The following is a 20,875-nucleotide window of genomic DNA, read 5'->3' as shown; positions in this document are numbered from 1 at the left end:
GGGGGGGGTGATTAAAATCAAGAATGCGCAAGTGGTCAGGAGCGCAGAAGCTTAAAACTAATATGCTGCGTGGACCACGCCCCCAGCGCCTGCGCGAAGGTCCTCTGCAACTTCCAGCGTAACGGAGCAGGACACTGACCTAACGGGTCCGAGCTGCGACGCCTCCTCATCGCGGGCAGGTAGTCGGGAGAGAGCAGCACCTTGAAGAGTCGGTCGAAGGGCTGGCACTGTACAAAGGACTGCAACCCACGAGCATTCAGGCACAGCGCACTGAACACGTTCGGCAGGGAACCCAGAACTTCACGGGTGGCGGGTACCTGAGTAACGAAGAAGATTGGAAACTGAAAGTGAAAGGTGTCGTGTTGAGAGTGTTTCTTTTTTTTCAGTAGCTATTCCATTACAAGAGCATTTTCTTTTTAAATACAGCCAACAATCTCCATCTTACCATAGCTTTAACATCCAAGTACAAATACTTTAAGCATGCGGCAATTATTTAAGAGCTGGAAACCGCACATAAGACATCGGAGCAGAATTAGCCCATCGAGTCTGCTCCGCCATTCAATCATGGCTGATATTTTCTCATCCCCATTCTCCTGCCTTCTCCCCATAACCCCTGATCCCCTTATTAATCAAGAAGAATTTAGAGTGCCCAATTATTTCTTTCCAATAAGGGGCAATTTAGCGTGGCCAATCCACCTAACCCGCACATCTTTGGGTTGTGGGGATGAGACCCACGCAGACATGGGGAGAATGTGCAAACTCTACACGGACAGTGACCCAGAGCCGCGTTCGAACCTGGGGCCTCAGCGCCGTGAGGCAGCAGTGCTAACCGCTGCGCCACCATGCCACCTGGCATGGACAGGGATATTATAATCATTTCAGCATTTATTGTCCATGCCGTTTTGCCCCTTGAGTGGTGAGTAGAGCCGCCTTCTTGAACCGCTGCAGTCCGTGTGGCGCAAGTACACCCACAGTGCTTTTAGGGAGGGAGTTCAGGATCTCAATTTTACTCCACCACCAAAATAATTAAACACTTTTCCCCTTGCCAGCCTTCCCAGCGCCCCGTGCGCAACCTCACCCCATGAAAGAAACTTGTTGGAAATGATGACGAAAGACCAGGTTAAAACTTTCTGGGATATAATCAGTCAGGGCCCAACCCAGAAACGTTAGCCAGCTTCTTCAGATGCTGCCGCGCATTTCCCCCATTCCCCAATGATTTAACTGGGAGGCAGTAGTGATATTATCAGTCGTGGTATTATCCAGAGACCTAGGGTAATGCTCCGGGGGCCTGGGTTCGAATCCCAACAGGGCAGTTGGTGGAATTTGAATTCAATAAAAATCTGGAATTAAAAGTCTAATGACGACCATTGTCGATTGTCATAAAAATGGTAGTTTCGCGGTCGCCTTTATGGAGACTAGCTTTCAATTCCAAATTTCTTAATGCGATTTAAATTCCAACAACTGCCGATGGTGGGATCTCCCCCTCCCGGACTGAGGTCAGACGAGAACCTCACCCATCTGAGGACGAGGGCAAGGCTCCCTGGGTCAGAACTATGTACCCCCTTGAATAAGTCAAGACAGTACCGAGGGGTAGAGATGGGATTTAATTAACTTTGCAGATGCACCCACGGGCAACCAAATGGGAAAAAAAAAAAGAGGGAGATTTAAAAGATGGGAAAGAAACAGGGGGCAGGGGCCTCCATTAGGCTGGTGGAAATTTAATGCAGAGTTTTTGAACTGGTTTCAGACACAGAGAGTACAACGTTCTGTACCCAGCCTCACCAGCACCATCTGTGGATGGCTAGTGGCTCTGCAGCTACTCATCAGGTGAACTACACCAGCTTGTGCAACACAGCGTTCACCGAGCGAATGATGAGCAGAGAGACGGGCTGAGAAATCGGTGCATGCGTGCGCTCGAGGCGCTAAGTGTTTAAAGTTTTGACAGGGTCAGAGGGCTCGGTGGGAGTTTTCATTTTAAATGAAAATCCTGCGATGGACTCAGGATAATTACCAATAAAGCACAACCAAGATAGACCAAAGATAAACTAAAGATACATAAACCACAAGATTTTTTTTTAAAGCATCCACTGGATTGGGTGAACAACTCCCAGGCTCGGGCAACAACAAAGGTTAATAAGCAATACTTGCTCCCCGAGCTAGGGGAATAGTGCGAATTACAACCAAAAACTGATGCTTTTGTGAATTAATTCATACTGATTAAATTAATTAGCTTAAATTTAATAAAACGAGCAAAATAATTACAAAGAACTTTAGCTAATTACATATATATATATATATATATATATATATATATGTATATATAAAATGAGGTTGGCTAGCGATAGCAGTGTATCTGCAGCTTGAGGACAGCTGTGTGGTGCCACGGCATCAGCAGCATGTGTCTGCAAAAGCTCTCAGTTGTCGAGCTGGAGTCCGAGGTACAGATAGTGCGATGTAGGGGGAAGCGTTACCCTGGGTGATGTAGGAGGAAGCGTTACCCTGGGTGATGTAGGAGGAAGAAGCGTTACCCTGGGTGATGTAAGAGGCAGCTACACCATGAGGCTGTCGTGCTCCTTGGGTTATGTAAGGGTTTTAAGAATCGGTTGGTTGGGGCAAGAGGATCTGATGAAGAGAGCTCACGGCGTAGCAGTGAAGGCCTTTGCCCGAAAGGTACAAGGTACATGCTGGCCAGTGCAAACGAGAGCAGAGTGCAGGGTGGGACGGGCAAACTGACCACAGGCGGCACTGTGGCTCAGGAGGCCATTCAGGTAGGGATGCGAAAATGGAGGACTAACTTTAAAGACATCTCTTCACAGCAAGAAAAAGGGTTTCCGGTGAGGTGCAGAGATCAGGGTATATACGAGTTCATATATTTACGTACAACTGGGGAACGATGAGTAGGCCGTTCTGCTCCACCTTTCAATAAAATCACTGCTGATCAAATCATCTCCCCAGCTCCACAATCCCACCTACTCCCGATAAGACTCCCAATGTCAGTCAAGAATCTACCTACGTCGGACTTCCAAAAAAATATTCAACCACTGTGCCTCGGCCTCCACCACTCTTTGGGGAAGAGAGTCCCAAAGACTCACAACCGTCAGGAAAAAATGTCTACCCACCTCGGTCTCAAGTGGGAGACCTTTAATTAAAAGCATGTTACCAAGTTTCAGTCTCTCCCACAAGGGGGAAACGTCCTTTTAACATCCACCCTAGTCAAGTCCCCTCAGCGTCTTACATGTGTCAGTACGGGCAGCTCTCAATCTTCTAAAATCAAATGGATACAGGCCCAAACTGCCCAACATTTCCTCTCAATCCCAGATTATCAGTTGGTTGAATCTTCTCTCAACTGGTTCTATGGCACTTGTATCCTTTCTTTTATCTAATTAAGGGGCAATTTAGCGTGGTCAATCCACCTACCCTGCAACTCTTTGGGTTGTGGGGGGTGAGACCCACGCAGACACGGAGGGAATGTGCAGACGGTGACCCAGGGCCGGGATTGAACCGGGATCCTCGGCGCCGTGAGGCAGCAGCGCTAACCACTGCACCACCCCGCTTATATCCTGCACTCATTACGCCCTAAAGGAGAATACTCCACAGCCCATGAAGAACACGCTTTTCAACAGAAGCTTCAGGATGTCACAAAGTGTTTTACAGTCAATGCATTAAATTCCTTAAGTGTGGACACGGCTGTCATGAGGGAACAAAGCAAAGAAATTGCACACGGCAGCCTCCCACCAATGAGGTGATGACCTGGGAGTTTTTAAAAAATATGTAAGTGACGTTGGTTGAGGAATAAATATTGCCCGCAGGATATTGTGGAGAATTGTTCCTCTTTGGAAAACCGGCCATTTGGGATCTTTTACACCCACGGCAAGGTCTTTGGTTTAAGGTCTCACCCAAGAGGCGCGGAGAGGGAGGTCAATGGGTTGGTTGGGACGCAGGGAACGGACTGGAAATACACAGCCGATGGGAGCACTCTGTCCAGGGGAGTTACGTTGGACAGGATTCTACACGGTGCTTGCGAGAACTCACGTCTTTTATCAACAAGGCATGAAGCATGACGTCGGTCAGTCCATTATCCTGAAGGGAGGACAGTAGCGATGGCTCTTGGAACACAAACACAGTCACCACCTCAGTAGCTGAAAAAGAAGAAAACAAAAGCACAGAACCGTCAGTGTTGTGGCGTACAGGGGCTCTGAACTGTGCATGCCCCAGTATATTGCACAACCCATACCAGCAGACTGGTTTTGACAGCCCTGATAGCTGCAACACAAGCTGGAAGGTAAACTCCCTCCCCCATCCTCAACAGCCTACTGATCAGATTGGAGCAGCCGCAGGCAGAAAATAGGAAACTGGATCAATAAACGGCTGAAAGGCCCCAATACATAACATGAGCCAGACCAAAACAAACCAGGAACATGGTACAATGTGCAAGGATACAGGAAGGCCTCAAGTTCCTGAGGGAGTTTCTTGACAGGGTGGATGTGGAGAGGATGTTTCCTCTTGTGGGAGAATCTAGAACGGTGGGGGGGGGGGGGGGCACTGTTTAAAAATAAGACAACTCACATTTAAGACAGAGATGAGGAGAAATCTTCTCGGAGGATGGAGTGCTTTTGGAACTCAAAAGGCGGTGGAAAGTGTCTTTGAACATTTGCACGGTACAAGAAAACAGATTCTTGATAAACGAGAGGATGAAACTTTGTCGGGGCAGCAGTGGCAAAGTCATTAGCACTGTTGCCTTGCGGCAACAGGGACCCAGGTTTGATTCCGGCCTGGGGTGACCGTCTTGTGTGGAACACTACACTCAAGTGGACTGTCCCAGCTTACATTGAACATTAACAGCACAGAGCAGTGAACACCACTGCATTCTCACCCCGCCGACAGCCACAGTTTAATTCACACAGGGTTCATTTGGCAGGTTGGTGCAGCAGACCTGCTAATATTGCAGAGTGTGGGGCGGGGCAGGGACGGGGAAACAAGAGACTCACGGGGATCGAGGGGGTGGTGTGAAGACAAATAGTGGGCGAAAGAGACGGTTGCAAACAAGCAGAGATAGCCCCAGGCGGTGAAGCTTTATTGCTACGAGCGATGCTTTGGGAGACAGCAGAGGAAAGGACTTGCGCGACAAATCGAATACATCTTGCTTACCGAGCAGGAAGAGAGATGGCCCATAATACTCTGCATTGCTGATGATGTGCTTTAGCGAGGTAGGTAGGGAACCGTCCATTACTGAAAAGTAAATGAAGAAAAGACATTAAAAAGAGCATTTCCGCTTGATGACAGTAAACCGACAAGAGTTAACTCTACCCTTGTGACTGAAAGGCAGACTAGGCAACTGAGGCAGTTTCAGGGCCTAGGGCTCTGCCGGGGCCGGCACAAAATATGACAAAATAAGGAGTGTGCTCATTGGTTGATAAGTAGACTCCAATTGGTAGAGACAGTGCCACGGGGAACATTAAAAATAACCCTTCCTCAGTTGTTAGCACTCTGCAGCACTGAGGGAATCTGATTGGTAGTGGAGAATGCAGAATGCAGCAGCGAAGTTAACTGCAGTCGACCTGCCTGGTTTGAATTTGAACAAAAGCTTGGCTGTTAACTGTTCCCCGGTGCATTCTGCATGGCAACTCCACTACCAATCAGATTCCCTCAGTGCTGCATTGGAATTTCAGGCTAGATCTGGTGCTGGAGTGGGACACTACCCCATTACCTTCTTCCTCTTGAGGTCAGTGTGCTAACAACTGAGGAAGGGTTATTGGTTTACAATGGGCTGGGCACTCAACCGGAGGTTGATCGCATTCCTGCCTCAGTAGGGCTGCCCTGTGGGTTGAGAGAACAAATACTGCTGTGACTGGATTGGCTGTTTCTTCTCAGAAGATTAAGGACCATAATGATGACATCTTACCATGCCGAATGCTGTCCGAGAACGCTGGATCCTGAATAGCTTTCTTCAGGAAGTTGAGCATGGATTTCAACAGGGCTGCACGCTGCGGGATGCACTGAACCCCTGCAAGAGGGAGAAAAAAAACTTGCCTTTACATCAAGCCTTTACACCACCACATGTCATAAATTTCTGCAGTCAAGGAATTATCTTGCAGACCCAGGTTTACTACAGCAGTCAAAATGCACAGAGCAAGCTGCCACAAAAATCACAATGCAACAAAGATAGGCTAAGGGATTAACGTCGACAAACTTATCCGTCAGCATGCATGGAATCGACGGTTACGATACTGACACCCTAACCCCACCCTCGGCTGTTCATCTTGTGGTGTTAACCATGGCAGAAGAGACTCTGCCCTCCCCACTCTGCCACACAAAAGGGTCAGGATATCTACCACCTCTTACCAGTTCTTGGTGGGTATGTTGTGGCAGTACTGGGGCCACGCGATTCCACATCCGGCCTGGTCTCGGTCGCCGAAGTCGAGGGACCCGGACTGCTCTCCATTACGATATCTGAAACTAAAGAAGGGAAAAGCGAATGTCAGTTAGCTCATTACGACGACAAACAAGAGGAACTGATGGGGGAGACATTGCCAAGTTGGAGAGCCCAGACCATGCATTACAACCTTAAATTTACAGGTAGGGTGCTCAGGAAGGGGATCGGGAAGTATTCCTTCACATAGAAGAGTATGCGACCTCCCCCTCTCAAAAATCTGTAGAGGCTGAAGGTGAATCACCTGAAAATTGGAGGATTGGTCTCCATGTGTAAGGGAAGATATGCTTGTACTGAAGGTGGTACAGCAAAGATTCACTATATTAGGACAAGAGGGCTATCCTCTGATTCGAGGCAGAGTAAATTGGGCCTACATTCTCTGGGGAGAACGCGAGGCAATCTCATTGAAACATGGAAGATTCTGGACGGGTTTGACAGGGCAGGCCCTGTTTCCATTTGTTAGGGAGTCTAAAATGGCAGGCGGGGACAGTCTCAGGGTAAAGGGGACGATGATTCAGCACTGAGAGTAAAACTTCCTTCATTCAGTGAATCTTTGGGATTCTCTGCTCCGGTAGGCTGTGAGTGCTCCATCGTTGGCAGACATTCAAGGTCGTGGGATAGACAGACCTTTGGTCTCGAGGATTGAGGGATATGGGGAGCGGGCAGGGAAGTGGAGTTTAGGCCAGAGATCAGCCACGATCACATTGAATAATAGGGCAGACTCGACGAACCCCATGGTCCGTTCCTTCTCATACTTCTTCTGGTCGAATGGCCTGTGTCGCAGACACATTCTGTATTTTGAAGTTCTCTGCCAAGCTAATGCGCGCACTGTTCCCTTTCGAAGGCAACCCATCCACCAAGTCAGTCAAATTGAGGGCGGAAAACATTGAAACGTTCAACCTTCTTTCTCCCTTCCCTGCACTTTCCCGACTGGTTCGAGGCTCACTCCCAGGATCCTGATAACGTTACCCAATGAGGGGACACACACCAAACGGCAGCCATTTAACCTTTCCTTCTCCCAGTGGGGCATACAACCTCGGCTCCCTAGCTCTGCCTGACGACAAAGAGGATACACAAACCGTCTTGAATTGGGAACGTCACCAGTTACCGACGATTGCGAGTTCGAAGCAGAGTCCATTAAGGGTACGCGCATGACCCAGACTAGGAGGGTCAAAACAGGGAACTTCAGTTTTCAGGGTCATGTGAAATTTCCTCAGGACAGGTAGGCAGGAAAGGTTGATGGGCTAGCTTTGTTAGTACGAGATGGAATAAGTACATGAGCAAGAAACGGTCTTGTTTCGTAGATGCAGAATCCTTCAAGGTAATAAATAATAAGGGGAAGATGACCCTAGTGGGAGCAGTCTATATGCCCCCAAACAGTAGCTATACCGTGGGACGGAGAATAAATCAGGAGACAAGAAAGGCATGTAAAAAAGGCAGTACTTTAATCATGGGTGACTTTAATCTTCAAGTAGATTGAGAAAATCAACTTGACAGAGGTAGCCATTAGGAAGAATTCATATTCGGGACAGTTTCCTACAACATCATGTTGTGGACAAAACAAAGGAATGGCTATTTCAGATTTGGTAGCGTGTAATGAGGCGGGTTTAATTAATAATCTCAGAGTGGAAGATCTCCTCAGTAATATGATAGAATTTAGCATTCAGTTTGAGATTGAAATGAAATGAAAATTGCTTATTGAGAAACTTGGGTCAGAAACAACTGCGCTACACGCAAGGGTAATTATAAATGAACGGGTAATTATAAATGAAAGGGTAATTATAAATGAATGAGGGCAGTGTTGGCTGGAGTGGGCTGGGAAAAAGGTTTAGCAGGAAAGGCAGTTGATCAGCAATAGCAGGCGTTTATGAAAACAGTTCCTGACTCACAACCAAGATACATCCCAGTGAGGAAGGAAGATTTCAGGATGCGGATAAATCAACCATGGTTAACCAAGGAAGTTAAGGATAGTATTAAACTGAAAGAAAAAAAACATATTATGAGGGGCATAGACAGAGTGGATAGTCAGAGGTTTTTCCCCAGGGTAGAGGGGTCAATTACTAGGGGGCATAGGTTTAAATCTTGCGAGGGGCAAGATTTAGAGGAGATGTACGAGGCAAGTTGTTTTACAGAGGGTAGTGGGTGCCTGGAATTCGCTGCCGGAGGAGGTGGTGGAAGCAGGGACGATAGTGACATTTAAGGGGCATCTTGACAAATACATGAATAGGATGGGAATAGAGGGATACGGACCCAGGAAGTGTAGAAGAGTTTAGTTTAGACGGGCAGCATGGTCGGCACGGGCTTGGAGGGCCGAAGGGCCTGTTCCTGTGCTGTACTTCTCTTTGTTCTTTGTATATAATGTGGTAAAGATCAGTGGTAAGTCAGAGGATTGGGAAAACCAACAAGAGATGACCAAAACAATAATAAAGAGGGAGAAGATAAACTATGAGGGTGAACCAGCACGTAATTTAAAAATAGACAGTAAGGGTCTGGCTTAGCACACTGGGCTAAATAGCTGGCTTGTAATGCAGGACAATGCAGCACCGCAGGTTCAATTCCCCTACCGGCCTCCCCGAACAGGTGTTGGAATGTGGCGACTAGGGGCTTTTCACAGCAACTTTATTGAAGCCTACTTGTGACAAAAAGCAAAATTATTATTATTAGGAGTTTCTTTAAATTCATAAAAAGGAAGAGAGCATCCAAAGTGAATATAGAGAATGAGTAAATAATAATGGGGAACCAGGAAATGGAAGTTAAACAAATATTTTGCTTCAGTCTTCATGGTGGAAGACACTAATGACATTCCAAAAACAAATAAGCAAGTGGTAGAGGGGGAGGGGAGAAATAAATAATAACAACAATTGCTAGGAAAAAGATACTGGGGAAACTAATGGGACTAAAGACCGATGTGTCCCCTGGACCGGATGGGTTCCATCCCAACATATTAAAGGAAGCAGCTACAGAAATAGTGATCGCACTGGTAGTAATCTTCCAAGAATCCTGAAATTCTGGAAAAGTCCCAGAGGATTGGAACACAGCCAATGTAATAATAATAATCTTTTATTGTCACAAGAATTAAGTTAGGCCCCTAGTCTCCACATTCCGGCGCCTATTCGGGTAAGCTGGTATGGGAATTGGACCCGCGCTGCTGGCCTTGTTCTGCATTACAAACCAGCTGTCTAGCCCACTGAGCTAAAGTAATGCCTTTATTCAGAAAAGGAGGGAGGCAAAATATAAGTAACTATAAGCCAATCAGCTTAACTTCAGTCATTGGGAAAATGTTAAGAGCCTATTATAAAGAATGCAATTGCACAGCTTTTAGAAATACATATAACCAACCTGTCAGCCTGCTTTCATGAAAGGAATATTATGCCTGACAAATTTATTCAAATTTTGAGGTGTAACAGGATAAAAGTAGATGTATACTTGGATTTCCAAAAATCGCTTGATAAGGTACCACATAAGGCTACTTCATAAGGGCCCACGATGTTGGGGGTAATATATTAGCATGGATAGAGGATTGGTTAACTGAGAGACGGCAGAGATAGGATAAGAGGGACATTTTCTGGGCGGCAACCTGTAACGACTCTCAAACTCTCCATTGTAAACAGTCAGTCGACCTCTTGCCCTTAAGCTGTGTCCGCTCGTTCCAGTCTCTCCCACAAGAGGCAACATCCTCCACCCACCTTGTCAAATCCCCGAAGGAGCTTACATGCTTCAATAAGATCACCTCTTATTTTGCTAAAGGTCAATGGCTACAGGGCCCACCTGTTCAGCCTGTCCTCCTAAGATAAGCCCCTCACCTCAGGAATCAGTTGAGTGAACCTTCTCGGAGCTGCTTCTAACGCAATTGCATCTTTTTTTAAAATTATTTACGGGATGTGGGCGTCGCTGGTTAGGCCAGCATTTCTTGCCCATCCCTAGTTACCCTTCAGAAGGTGGTTGTGAGTTGCCTTCTTGAACCGCTGCAGTTCCTGGGATGTAGGTACACCCACTGTGCCTTTAGGGTGGGAGTTCCAGGATTTTGACCCAGCGACTTTGAAGGAACGGCCGATATGTTTCCAAGTCAGGGTGGTGAGTGACTTGGAAGGGAACCACCAGGTGATGGAATTCCCAGGTATCTGCTGCCCTCATCCTTCTAGGTGGTGATGGTGGTTGTGGGTTTGGAAGGTGCTGCCGAAGGAACCTTGTTGAGTTCCTGCAGTGCATCGTGTAGATGGTACACACGCTGCCACTGTTCGTCTGGGGTGGAGGAATTGAATGTCTGTGGAAGGATTGGATTTGTTTATGGTCACGTGTACCGAGGTACAGTGAAAAGTATTTTTCTGCGAGCAGCTCACAGATCATTAAATACATGAAAAGGAAATGAAAGAAAATATATAATAGGGCAACACAACATATACAATGTAACTACATAAGCACTGGCATCGGATGAGGCATACAGGGTGTAGTGTTAATGAGGTCAGTCCATAAGAGGGACATTTAGGAGTCTGGTGACAGTGGGGAAGAAGCTGTTTTTGAGTCTGTTCGTGCGGGGTAACAATCAAATGGAGCTGTGCTGTCCTGGATGGCGTCGAACTTGAGTGGTGTTGGAGCCGCAATCATCCAGGCAAGTGAAGATTATTCCTTTACACTCCTGGTCTTGTAGGTGGTGGACAGGCTTTGAGGGAGTCAGGAGGCGAGTTGCTCGCAACAGGACACCCGGCCCTGATCTGCTCTAGTAGCCATGGTAATTAAAAAGTGGAGTCCAGTTCAGTTTCTGATCAATGGTAACCCCCAGGATGTTGATTCTGGGGGATTCAGTAATGATAATGCCATTGAATGTCACGGGCGATGGTCAGATCCTCTCTTGCGTTTTCAAATAAAGACACCAAAACTATACAAAGTACTCTAGATATGGCCTCGCCATGTCTCAGCAAGGCACTTGCTTGCTTGGTCAATAGAGATGCGGGAACACCAATATTGCAGAAACATTAAAAGCATCATCAGATTATTGTACAACGTAGTACTCATGATACAGTGCAAGTTCAGGGCTGAAAATCCTAAAGACAAAATGGGACATTTTCAGGATACAATACAGCATTGCTGCCAACGGATGGGAGGACAGCAACTGGGTTGCAGTAACTAACACAGCAAAGGCACAGCAAGCTTGCAATTGGCATGCACTATTCGTGATCTCCGAACGTTCGAAATCGATTCCTAGTTGCAATGCTGGGAAACAAAGGCAAGCAGTTACCTTCTGAATCTGTCTCCATCTCTTCACCCTCCTGCGTCGTGCTCGATCGCTGAATCTTTGGCTTGATGACAAATGGGCATTCCTTCCTACAAATATCCACTTCGTGCTTTAAAGAAAGAAGAGGATAATGATTAGACAAGTAAAGCATTCACCGAAATTAATGTTAAACCACAACAGAGGGAGCTTTATTCTGTATCTACCCCGGTGCTGTATCTGTCCTGGGAGTGTTTGATGGGGACAGTGTGGAGGGAGCTTTACTCTGTATCTAAACCCGTGCTGTACCTGTCCTGGGAGTGTTTGATATGGACAGCGTGAAGGGAGCTTTACTCTGTATCTAACCCTGTGCTGTACCTGTCCTGGGAATGTTGATGGGGACAGTGTAGAGGGAGCTTTATTGTGTATCTAACCCTGTGCTGTACCTGTCCTGGAGGTGTTTGATGGGGACAGTATAAAAGGAGTTGTACTCTATATCTAACTCCTTGCTTCTAAGCTCTTAAGAATTCGGACTACATGAATTTTACAGCAGAGGACGATGCTGATCAGCCAGGCATGCCTGTTCCAGCTCTTTGAAAAGGCTATCCAATAAATTCTATTTCCCTTTGCTCTTTTCCCACATGGAGGCCATTCAGCCTCTCAAGTCTGCCATACGCGAATAGGAGGAGATCCTCTCGGCTCCTCTCATGCCTGTTACACAGGAACAGGAGGGTCATATTGATCCTCATCGGCCTGTTCCACAGGAACAGGACAAAGCCATTCAGCCCCTCAAGCAGTCAATGTGATCACGCTTCATATTGAGGTGGACCTCAACTCCATCCACTCGTCCTGGCGCCATGTCCCTCAATATTTTGGGCTAGCAAAAGTATCTACCCAACTCATTTTTGAAAGTTCACGGTGAAACTACTCCCTTCACACTTCCAGGTAGACCGTAACTCCTATTTATGGTTGTTACGATTCTATCTTTTAGAGTAAGTGCAACGGTCAAAACACCATTTGTCAGCCTGCACATCAGCACGCTAGAAATACAAATACCAGCCTACCTCTAGCCGGTTGATGAATACAGCCAGTCCACTGTGTGATTGGAAGGCTGCCATGTCCAGGTTGGTGATGAGGTCAACCACTCGGACAGCCCTGGTCACGAAAGTGATCTGATCCTGCTCATCGCCAAGATACCTTATCACCTAGGGAAAACAAGGAGAGAAGAGCGGAATTAATTTATTTAATCAGACCACATCTACGTTTTTAGCAATGACCTTCGGAAGTTGGTGTATTTATCCACACGGAGTTGTAGCTACTATGCTATAAGGAAAGCAAATGGAATTTTGACATTTATTGTTAAAGGAATAGAGTATAAAAGTAGGGAAGTGTTACAGTAACTGTACAAGGCATTAGTGAGACCGTACCTGGAATATTGTGAACAGTTTTGGTCTCTGTAATTGGGGAGGGATGTAGGTAAGAGGGGTTCACTAGATTGATTCCAGAGATGATGGGTCTGTCTTATGAAGAGAGATTGAGCAGTTTAGGCCGATACTCGCTGGAGTTTAGAAGAGAGCAAATTGCGGTGCATAAGATGAAAATAGGGTGGACAGAGAGAGGATGTTTCCTCCTGTGGGGCAATCAAGAACGAGAGGTCATTAAGGGGCAGGATATTTAAAACAGAGATTAGGAGGAATTACTTCTCGGAAAGGGTCGTGAATCTGTGGAATTCACTCCCCCAGAGTGCGGTGGATGCCGTGACATTGAGTAAATTTGAGGAGGTTGGCAGATTTTTAATAGTAATGGGTTGAACGGGTAGGAAAAAGTGGAATTGAGGCCGAAAGGAGATTTCAGCCATGATCGTACTGAATGGTAGAGGAGGCGCATGGGGGTGAATTCCCAACTCCTGCTCATAGATCTTGTGCTCTTACATAAAAAGTAATGTAAGTAAATAAAGTTGCCATCGTCCCAGATGACCATAAGCTGCTTTCTCCTTTGAAGGTGGAAGCTCGCTGGTGGTAATTTAACCTGAGGGTCACCACACCAACGGCTAGGGGCAAAGTTGAGAAGGCGGGGCCTTCATAATGACCTTCATGAATGGGGCATCATGAGAGCACAGTGGTTAGCATTGTTGCTTCACAGCGCCAGGGACCCGGGTTCAATTCCCGGCTTGGGTCACTGTCTGCACATTCTCCCCGTATCTGCGTGGGTTCCCTCCGGGTGCTCCGGTTTCCTCCCACAAGTTCCAAAGACGTGCTTGTTAGGTGGATTGGACATTCTGAATTCTCCCTCTGTGTACCCGCAGAGTACGCCGGAATGTGGAGACGAGGAGATTTTCACAGTAACTTCATTGCAGTGTTAATGCAAGCCTACTTGTGACAATAAAGATTATTATAACCTCAGCCGGTACTGAATTTGGACTTGTTCTGCATCACGAACCAGCTATCCAGCCAACTGAGCTTAATCGCGCCCCCCCCCCCCCCCCCCCCCCCGGCTCTTATGAAGACTCTCCATGGCATCACTGACTGTTCATCACAGGGATACACCATTAAGTGGCACAGCTTGCAATTGGAGCCCCGCGTACTGTTGCACGTTGACATAAAACAGCCCACTAAAATTTGAGGAGACGGCAGCATAGTGGCAACGTCACTGGACTAGCAAGCCAGAGACGCAGGGAACTGCTCTGGGGACCCGGGTTCAAATCCCACAATGGCAACTGGTGGAATTTTAAATTCAATTAGTAAATCTGGAAGACCCGGGTTCAAATCCCACAATGGCAACTGGTGGAATTTTAAATTCAATTAGTAAATCTGGAATTGAAAGGCGAGCTCAGTAACATTGATCACAAAACCATTATCGATTTTTGTTTTGAAAAAAAAAAAACATCTGGTTCACTAATCTCCCTTCAGGGAAGGAAATCCCCCCGGCCTTACCCGGTCTGGCCTACATGTTATTCCAGACCCACGCACAGCAATGCAGTCGACCCTCAACTGACTTGGAAATATATCCCCGTTCCTTCACTATTACTGGGCCAAAATCCTGTACTCCCTAACAGCACTGTGGGTGTACCTATACTTTAGGGTCAAGTAGGCAGCTCACTACGGGGGCAACTAGGAATGGGCGCTAAATGTTGATCCGGCCAGCGACACTCACACCCCGTAAATTAATTTAAAAATACAGCATTGCACACCTCTGCCTCCTAGCCCAGTGACCCAGCAGTCTCTCTTTCCAAGTGATCAAAGTACTTAATTAAAGAATGCCTCTCTGCATCTTAACAGTATAATTAACAAACTATTAACAAAACGTACGTGAGCAGTGACCAAAAAAGGCTTGTTAAACTACCTTGCTCAACGTTCAAGCAGGCAGGTCTATTTCCTCTTCTACAGAATGGCAGGTTAAGTGGCGCTCAGAAGAGATTACCCTCACAACCCTTCTCCGTGCCACACCAAACAACATCTTACCTTGAGTAAAGCTTCCATCATTCCACAGGAGACCAAGGCTTCGCCGCCAGCATCGTAACTCGCCAGGTGGTAGAGAAACGAGAATAGTGCCGTCGCAAACTGATGAGGATATGGCTCCATTGATGGATCTGTCGGCAATGTTGAATTTAAAGAAGGACAATCAGCGTTCAGCAGCATTTTAGCTCAAACCTCGTGGCTAATTATTCAGTGGGGAGAAGTGATGATCCGAGCAATATTTAATAGGTCATTGCAAACACAGCAGGGAAACAAGAAAATTACACCAATTATAAACCTCCTCCCAAGTGAGCAATAAAACTGGAGTGCGACCATGAGATTGCAGCTCCAACGCGAATGTTCGAATGAACAACTTGTCAATGTTCAGCACCCTTCATCAAGAATTCTTTTTTAGACTATTCATCGATGGGATGTGGGTGTTGCTGGCTGGGCCAGCATTTATTGTCCATCCCTGAGGGCAATTAAGAGTCAACCACATTGCTGTGGGTCTGGACTCGCATGTAGGCCAGACCAGGTAAGGATGACAGATTTCCTTCCCTAAAGGACAAAAGTGAACCAGATGGGATTTTGCTACAATCGACAAAACGAGAATTGAGAGATTGAAATCCCAATTATTTCACTGATAATTCAAACCAATTTGTAGCTCCTGACCCTGGGCCAAAAGTCAAGAGATTGTGCCCACCATACAGCAAGCAAAAATTGCAATACAACCCCACCCCGCTTGATCAAGGATACATTAGTAAGGGCAACACGGTGGCGCAGTAGTTAGCATTGCTGCCTCACGGCGCCAAGATCCCAGGTTCGATCCCGGCTCTGGGTCACTGTCGGTGTGGAGTTTGCACATTCTCCCCGTGTTTGCGTGGGTTTCATCCCCACAACCCAAAGATGTGCAGGGTAGGTGGATTGACCATGCTAAATTACCCCTTAATTGGAAAAAAAAATGAATTGGGTACTCGAAATTATTTTGTTTTAAAAAGGATATATTAGTAGATGCCGAGGCTCCGATCACGTTACTCTGGAAGATGGGCAGGAAAAGCCCATAGCCTCAAAAGGCGACGGCAAACACAGCAGCAATATTGCACACTATAGGGTTGCAAGAAGGAAATTAAAACATTCAAATAGGTTATTTTGGTGTTGATTACTCTCTGCACGTCCATGGCATCTTTCCTAATGTGCCATGGGCTGCCTGAGCGGACTGCAAGCCACTCAAGGTGGGTACCTGGTTAACAAGGACTGCTTCTGAAAAGAAAAAGTCATGCCGCTGAAAACAGGCACACTAGTTTCGAGAAACACTCACCAATCATGGCCTGGATGCAATTCCGTACCAGCACCGGTAGGAAGCCATGGTACGATGCTGTCCCCGTGCAGTCTATGATGCTGCTCAGCTTGGGTGTCCTTTCCAAATGAACTATCGACGTCAACGTCCGCAAAGAAGCCGCTTTAATATCCTGGCAAAAGAGGGAAGAACAACGATGGAGGGAGGAACGATTCTCTCTGAAACCAGGGAAATCATGGCTGGTGCTTTACATTATCCCAACGCTGCTCATTTCAGATTCCTACATTCATGGACAATTGCTAATTTGGGGCAACGGTGCCTTCAGTTGGATGCAGGGTAAAGCCCCGTCCAGTGCATCCACCCATTTCAGGCATGCCCACTCCGTGAGACTGAGCCCTGCCGGGTCTGGGAAAAGCTGATTCCTAGAGGAAGAGGCCTTTTAACTGCCACTTAGAACCATGTGCTGGTGGATCACAGGACTGCCACGACGCGAGGGACCGCCACTCGGTCCATTGTGTCTTGACTACGTTGCTCTGAACGAGCAACTCTTCTCGTGCCATTAACACCCCCTCCCCACCCTGCACATTCTTCTTTTTCAGATAAATTCTAGTTTCTTTTTGAATGCCTTGATTGGAACAGCCTACACCGCATTCTCAATCAGGGCGTTTCAAACCCGAAAAGCTTGCACGTAAAAAGGTTCATTCACTTTTGCTTCTTTTGCTATGCTTTAAACCTCCCCACCACCCTTTCTCCCTATGTTACCTTGTCCAATTACTGCAATGAGGATAATAATAATAATATTATTATTATTGTCCAAGTAGGCTTACATTAACACTGCAATGAAGTACTAGTCGCCACATTCCGCCGCCTGGGTGGGGAGAACTTGAGAATACAAAGGGGGCAGCTATATTACTGGGAGTGTATTATAGGACCCCAAGAGTCTGAGAAATAGAGGAGCAGATATGTAGACAATTTACTGAAGTATGTAAGAATAATAATCAGGTAATTATAATAGGGGATGCCACCTTTCCCCAACATAAATTGGGATAGCCATAGTGTAAAGGGTTTAGAGGGGGCAAAGTTCTTGAAATGTATTCAGGGAAGGTTTTTTTGTATCAATATGTAGATAGACCAAAAATGGAACAATGCTGGATTTGGTTCTGGAGAACGAAGCTGGGCAAGGGTTCAATGTGGCAGCGGGGGAGCATTTTAGTGATAGCGACCACAACACGGTGCGGTCAAGTTTGTTTTGGACAAGGAAAAAGGATGGCCTGCAAAAGACGGTTTTGGATTGGGGTACGGCAGATTTTAATAAAGTACGGCAAAGTTGATTGGGAACAGCTTTTTGAGGAAGCAGTGAAGGGCATTCAGAAAGGAAATGGGGAATGCAGGTCCAACATGTTCCCTATAGGGGAAATGAAGGAGCAATAAGTTCAGGGAACCCTGGATGTCTAGACAATCCAGGACTGGATAAGAAAGAGAAAGGCTTTTAGCAAGTCCATAGGGAGAAATTCAACTGGGGCCTTAAAGGAATATAGGAACTGCAAGAGGGACCTTACGAAAGCAACTAGAAGAGCAGAAAGAGGGTGTAAAAGGACTTGTGAATAAAATTAGGGAGAACCCCAAGATTTATTTATTTTTAGTAAATTTTAGAGTACCAATAATTTTTTTTCTCCAATTAAGGGCAATTTAGCGTGGCCATCTACCTAACATCTTTGGGTTGTGGGGGTGGAACCCATGCAGACATGGAGAGAATGTGCAAATTCCATACGGACCCAGGGGCCGGGATCAAATCCGGGTCCTCAGCGCCATAGGCTGCAGTGCTAACCACTGTGCCAAGATTTTCTATAACTACATTAAGGGGAAGAGGTTAACCAAGGGGGAACACAGTCTGTGAAACCGCAGAACATTGCTAGTGTATTAAATAAATATGTCTCATCAGTCTTCACTCAGGAGGAGGATATGCAGGTACAGAATTCAGGAGTGGGACTGTGAGGACCTCGAGCAGTTTGACATAGGAGGTGAGGAGGCTTTGAAGGGCTTAAAAATAGACAAATCCCCAGGCTGGATGAATTGCTTCCAGGCTGCTGTGGGAGACGAGGCAGAAATTGCAGGGGCTCCGACGCAAAATTCCATTCTGGCCCAGGGGAAGTGCCCGACTGGAGAACAGCAGTTCCACTTTTCAAGAAGGGTGGTAGAGAGAAGCCAAGGAATTATAGACCAGTGAGTCTCACGTCAGTGGTAGGAAAACTATAGGAGAAAATTCTGAAGGAGAGAATTAATTTCCACTTGGAAAGGCATGGGTTGATTAGGGATAGTCAGAGGGAGCTCACGCTGAACAAATTTGGTAATTTTTTTTATATAAAGTGGCCCTGTGATGAAGGAAGTGTAATTGATATTGTTTATATGGATTTTAGCAAAGCCTTTGACAAGGACTCACATGGGAACTGATTGAGAAAGTTGAAACACATGGAATTGAAGAAACTTGTCGAGATGGATCAGAAACTGGCTCAGTAACAGGACACAAAGGTGATGTAGAAGGCGGTTTGAGTAATTGGAGGTCCGTGTCCAGCAACGTATCACAGGGGATCAGTGCTGGGTCCCTTATAGTTTGTTTTTTTGGAAGACACAGACAAGGGAGCATGTAATGAATGGGCAGGACACTAGGAAACTCAGAGGAACAGATGGATCCCTGAAAGCAGCAGAGCCAGGTGAATAGGGTCGTAAAAAAGGCGTATGTAGACTTGCCTTTATCAGTTCTGGCATAGAAAACAAGGGCAAGGAGGCAGCTGTAGAAAACATTGGTTAGGACACAGCTAGAATACGGTGTGCAGTTCTGGTCACCTCACTATAGGAAGCAGGTGATTGTACTGGAGCAGATTAAATGGATATTGGAGTATTCGGGAGATTCCGTAGTGCGTCATAAGCGGGTCAACCACTCGGGGGCTTGACTTATTCAGGCTGACTGTGCATCTGAGCTAACAGGAGAGATCGGATAGGCTGGGATTGCATTTTTTTTTCAGCAGAGAAGGCCGAGGAGGGATACGAATGACGTGTCTAAGACCTGAGGGGTTTGGACAGGGTAAATAGGAAGCAGCGTTCCCCTTGGTTGAGGGGTCAATCACAAACTGATTAGGATGAGGGGCAGGAAATTCCAATGGGATTTGAGGAAAAGAAGTTTCACTCAGAGGGTGGTGAGAACCTGGAATGTACGGCCTGGGAAAGTCGTGGAGGCTGGAAACCTTAAAACCTTAAAAAGCACTTGAATGAGCACTTGAAACACTATCACATCCAAGGATATGGGAGAAGTACCAGTAAGTGGGATTAGCACAGGATATGGGTATTTACTGGTCGTTGCAGACTCGATGGCTGAAGGTCTTTTCTGCACTGTGCGGCTCTGTGACTCTTTCAAACATGCAGCGCCAGAACTGGACGCAATACTCCAGCTGAGGGCAGAAAACCCAATTCTCCTCGGCCCAGGTTGGACTCAGAGGTAAGGAGAGAAAACACTCCAACCGAGAATACAAGCCAATTTATTCTCCTCACAACAATCCACTGGTGTTGATACCACCTCCTGTGAGCACAGATACAGGAGATTCTCTGGTGCGTCCATAAGCTGGTCAACCACTCGGGGGGCTCGACTTATCCAGGCCAATTGCGCCTCCGCTCACGCATCTATACAGGCCTATCCCACCCGAAGGAATCTGGAACAGTTCGAATGCCCGAGTGGGTGAGGGATGCTGAAGTCAACTGTAACAGCATCACTGCCTGGCCAGCTGAGTGCTCATAGGCAGGGGCGGGGAAGGTAGAATCAAACTGCAGCCTCCCAGAGCTCCAGCGTAATCACTGCTGCTACTTTGCATCCAGCCTTTCCTGTCCTCTATTAACCATTAGTTCACTTCAATTTCCCTCCACATCTACCCAGAGTTTTTAGCATTACTTTGGACTTGATTCAGAGTGCAACATACAAAATACTTTCTCACAGAAATGCTTTTACAGCATACTCACCATCAGCTGTTTGTCTGGAATCTGTAGAACATCCACCAGCTCCTCTATCAAACCGTTGTATAATAACTATTGGCAGACTCTTGGAGCGCATTGGAGTAAACTGGAGAAAAAGTTATGGTGAAAAGAGTCAGAAACCCTGGCAGATAATAAACCCCAGCCAGCACCTCTCCCATCTAAGAGTTACTCAGTAAAAGGCATCGCAGTCGAGCTGTGATCGCATCTCCTAGTCATTCCCTCATTTGAACCAGCAAGGACTTGCTTTTTTTTTTTAATTTTAGAGCACCCAATTAATTTCTTTCAATTAAGGGGCAATTGAGCATGGCCAATCCACCTACCCGGCACATCTTTGGGCTGTGGGGATGAAACCCACGCAGACACAGGGAGAATGTGCAAACTCCACACGGACAGTGGCCCAGAGCCGGGATCGAACCTGGAACCTCGGCACCGTGAGGCAGCAATGCTAACCACTGCATCAC

At 46.6% G+C, this 20,875-nt stretch overlaps 1 protein-coding gene across 9 annotated transcripts in view; it reads right to left on the bottom strand.

Moving 5' to 3' along the window:
- Positions 1-20,501, bottom strand: part of huwe1 (HECT, UBA and WWE domain containing E3 ubiquitin protein ligase 1) — a 262,886-nt gene extending 242,385 nt beyond the window's left edge. For 8 of the 9 annotated variants that reach the window (XM_072487894.1, XM_072487901.1, XM_072487897.1 and 5 more), the window contains exons 1-10: positions 20,400-20,501; positions 16,413-16,563; positions 15,101-15,228; positions 12,704-12,844; positions 11,667-11,772; positions 6,343-6,456; positions 5,903-6,004; positions 5,149-5,229; positions 4,033-4,139; positions 140-341 (exon numbers count right to left, since the gene is read on the bottom strand). In XM_072487894.1, the coding sequence (XP_072343995.1) occupies positions 140-341; positions 4,033-4,139; positions 5,149-5,229; positions 5,903-6,004; positions 6,343-6,456; positions 11,667-11,772; positions 12,704-12,844; positions 15,101-15,228; positions 16,413-16,563; positions 20,400-20,402 (1,135 nt within the window). In that variant the 5' untranslated portion in view covers positions 20,403-20,501. The remainder of the gene's footprint in view (positions 1-139; positions 342-4,032; positions 4,140-5,148; positions 5,230-5,902; positions 6,005-6,342; positions 6,457-11,666; positions 11,773-12,703; positions 12,845-15,100; positions 15,229-16,412; positions 16,564-20,399) is intronic. The other variant, XM_072487898.1, reaches the window with a different exon arrangement.
- Positions 20,502-20,875: the final 374 nt, after the last annotated feature.

Source organism: Scyliorhinus torazame, chromosome 22 (genome assembly GCF_047496885.1).
Source record: "Scyliorhinus torazame isolate Kashiwa2021f chromosome 22, sScyTor2.1, whole genome shotgun sequence".
NCBI lineage: Eukaryota > Metazoa > Chordata > Chondrichthyes > Carcharhiniformes > Scyliorhinidae > Scyliorhinus > Scyliorhinus torazame.
This window is presented reverse-complemented; position numbering and strand designations above follow the sequence as displayed.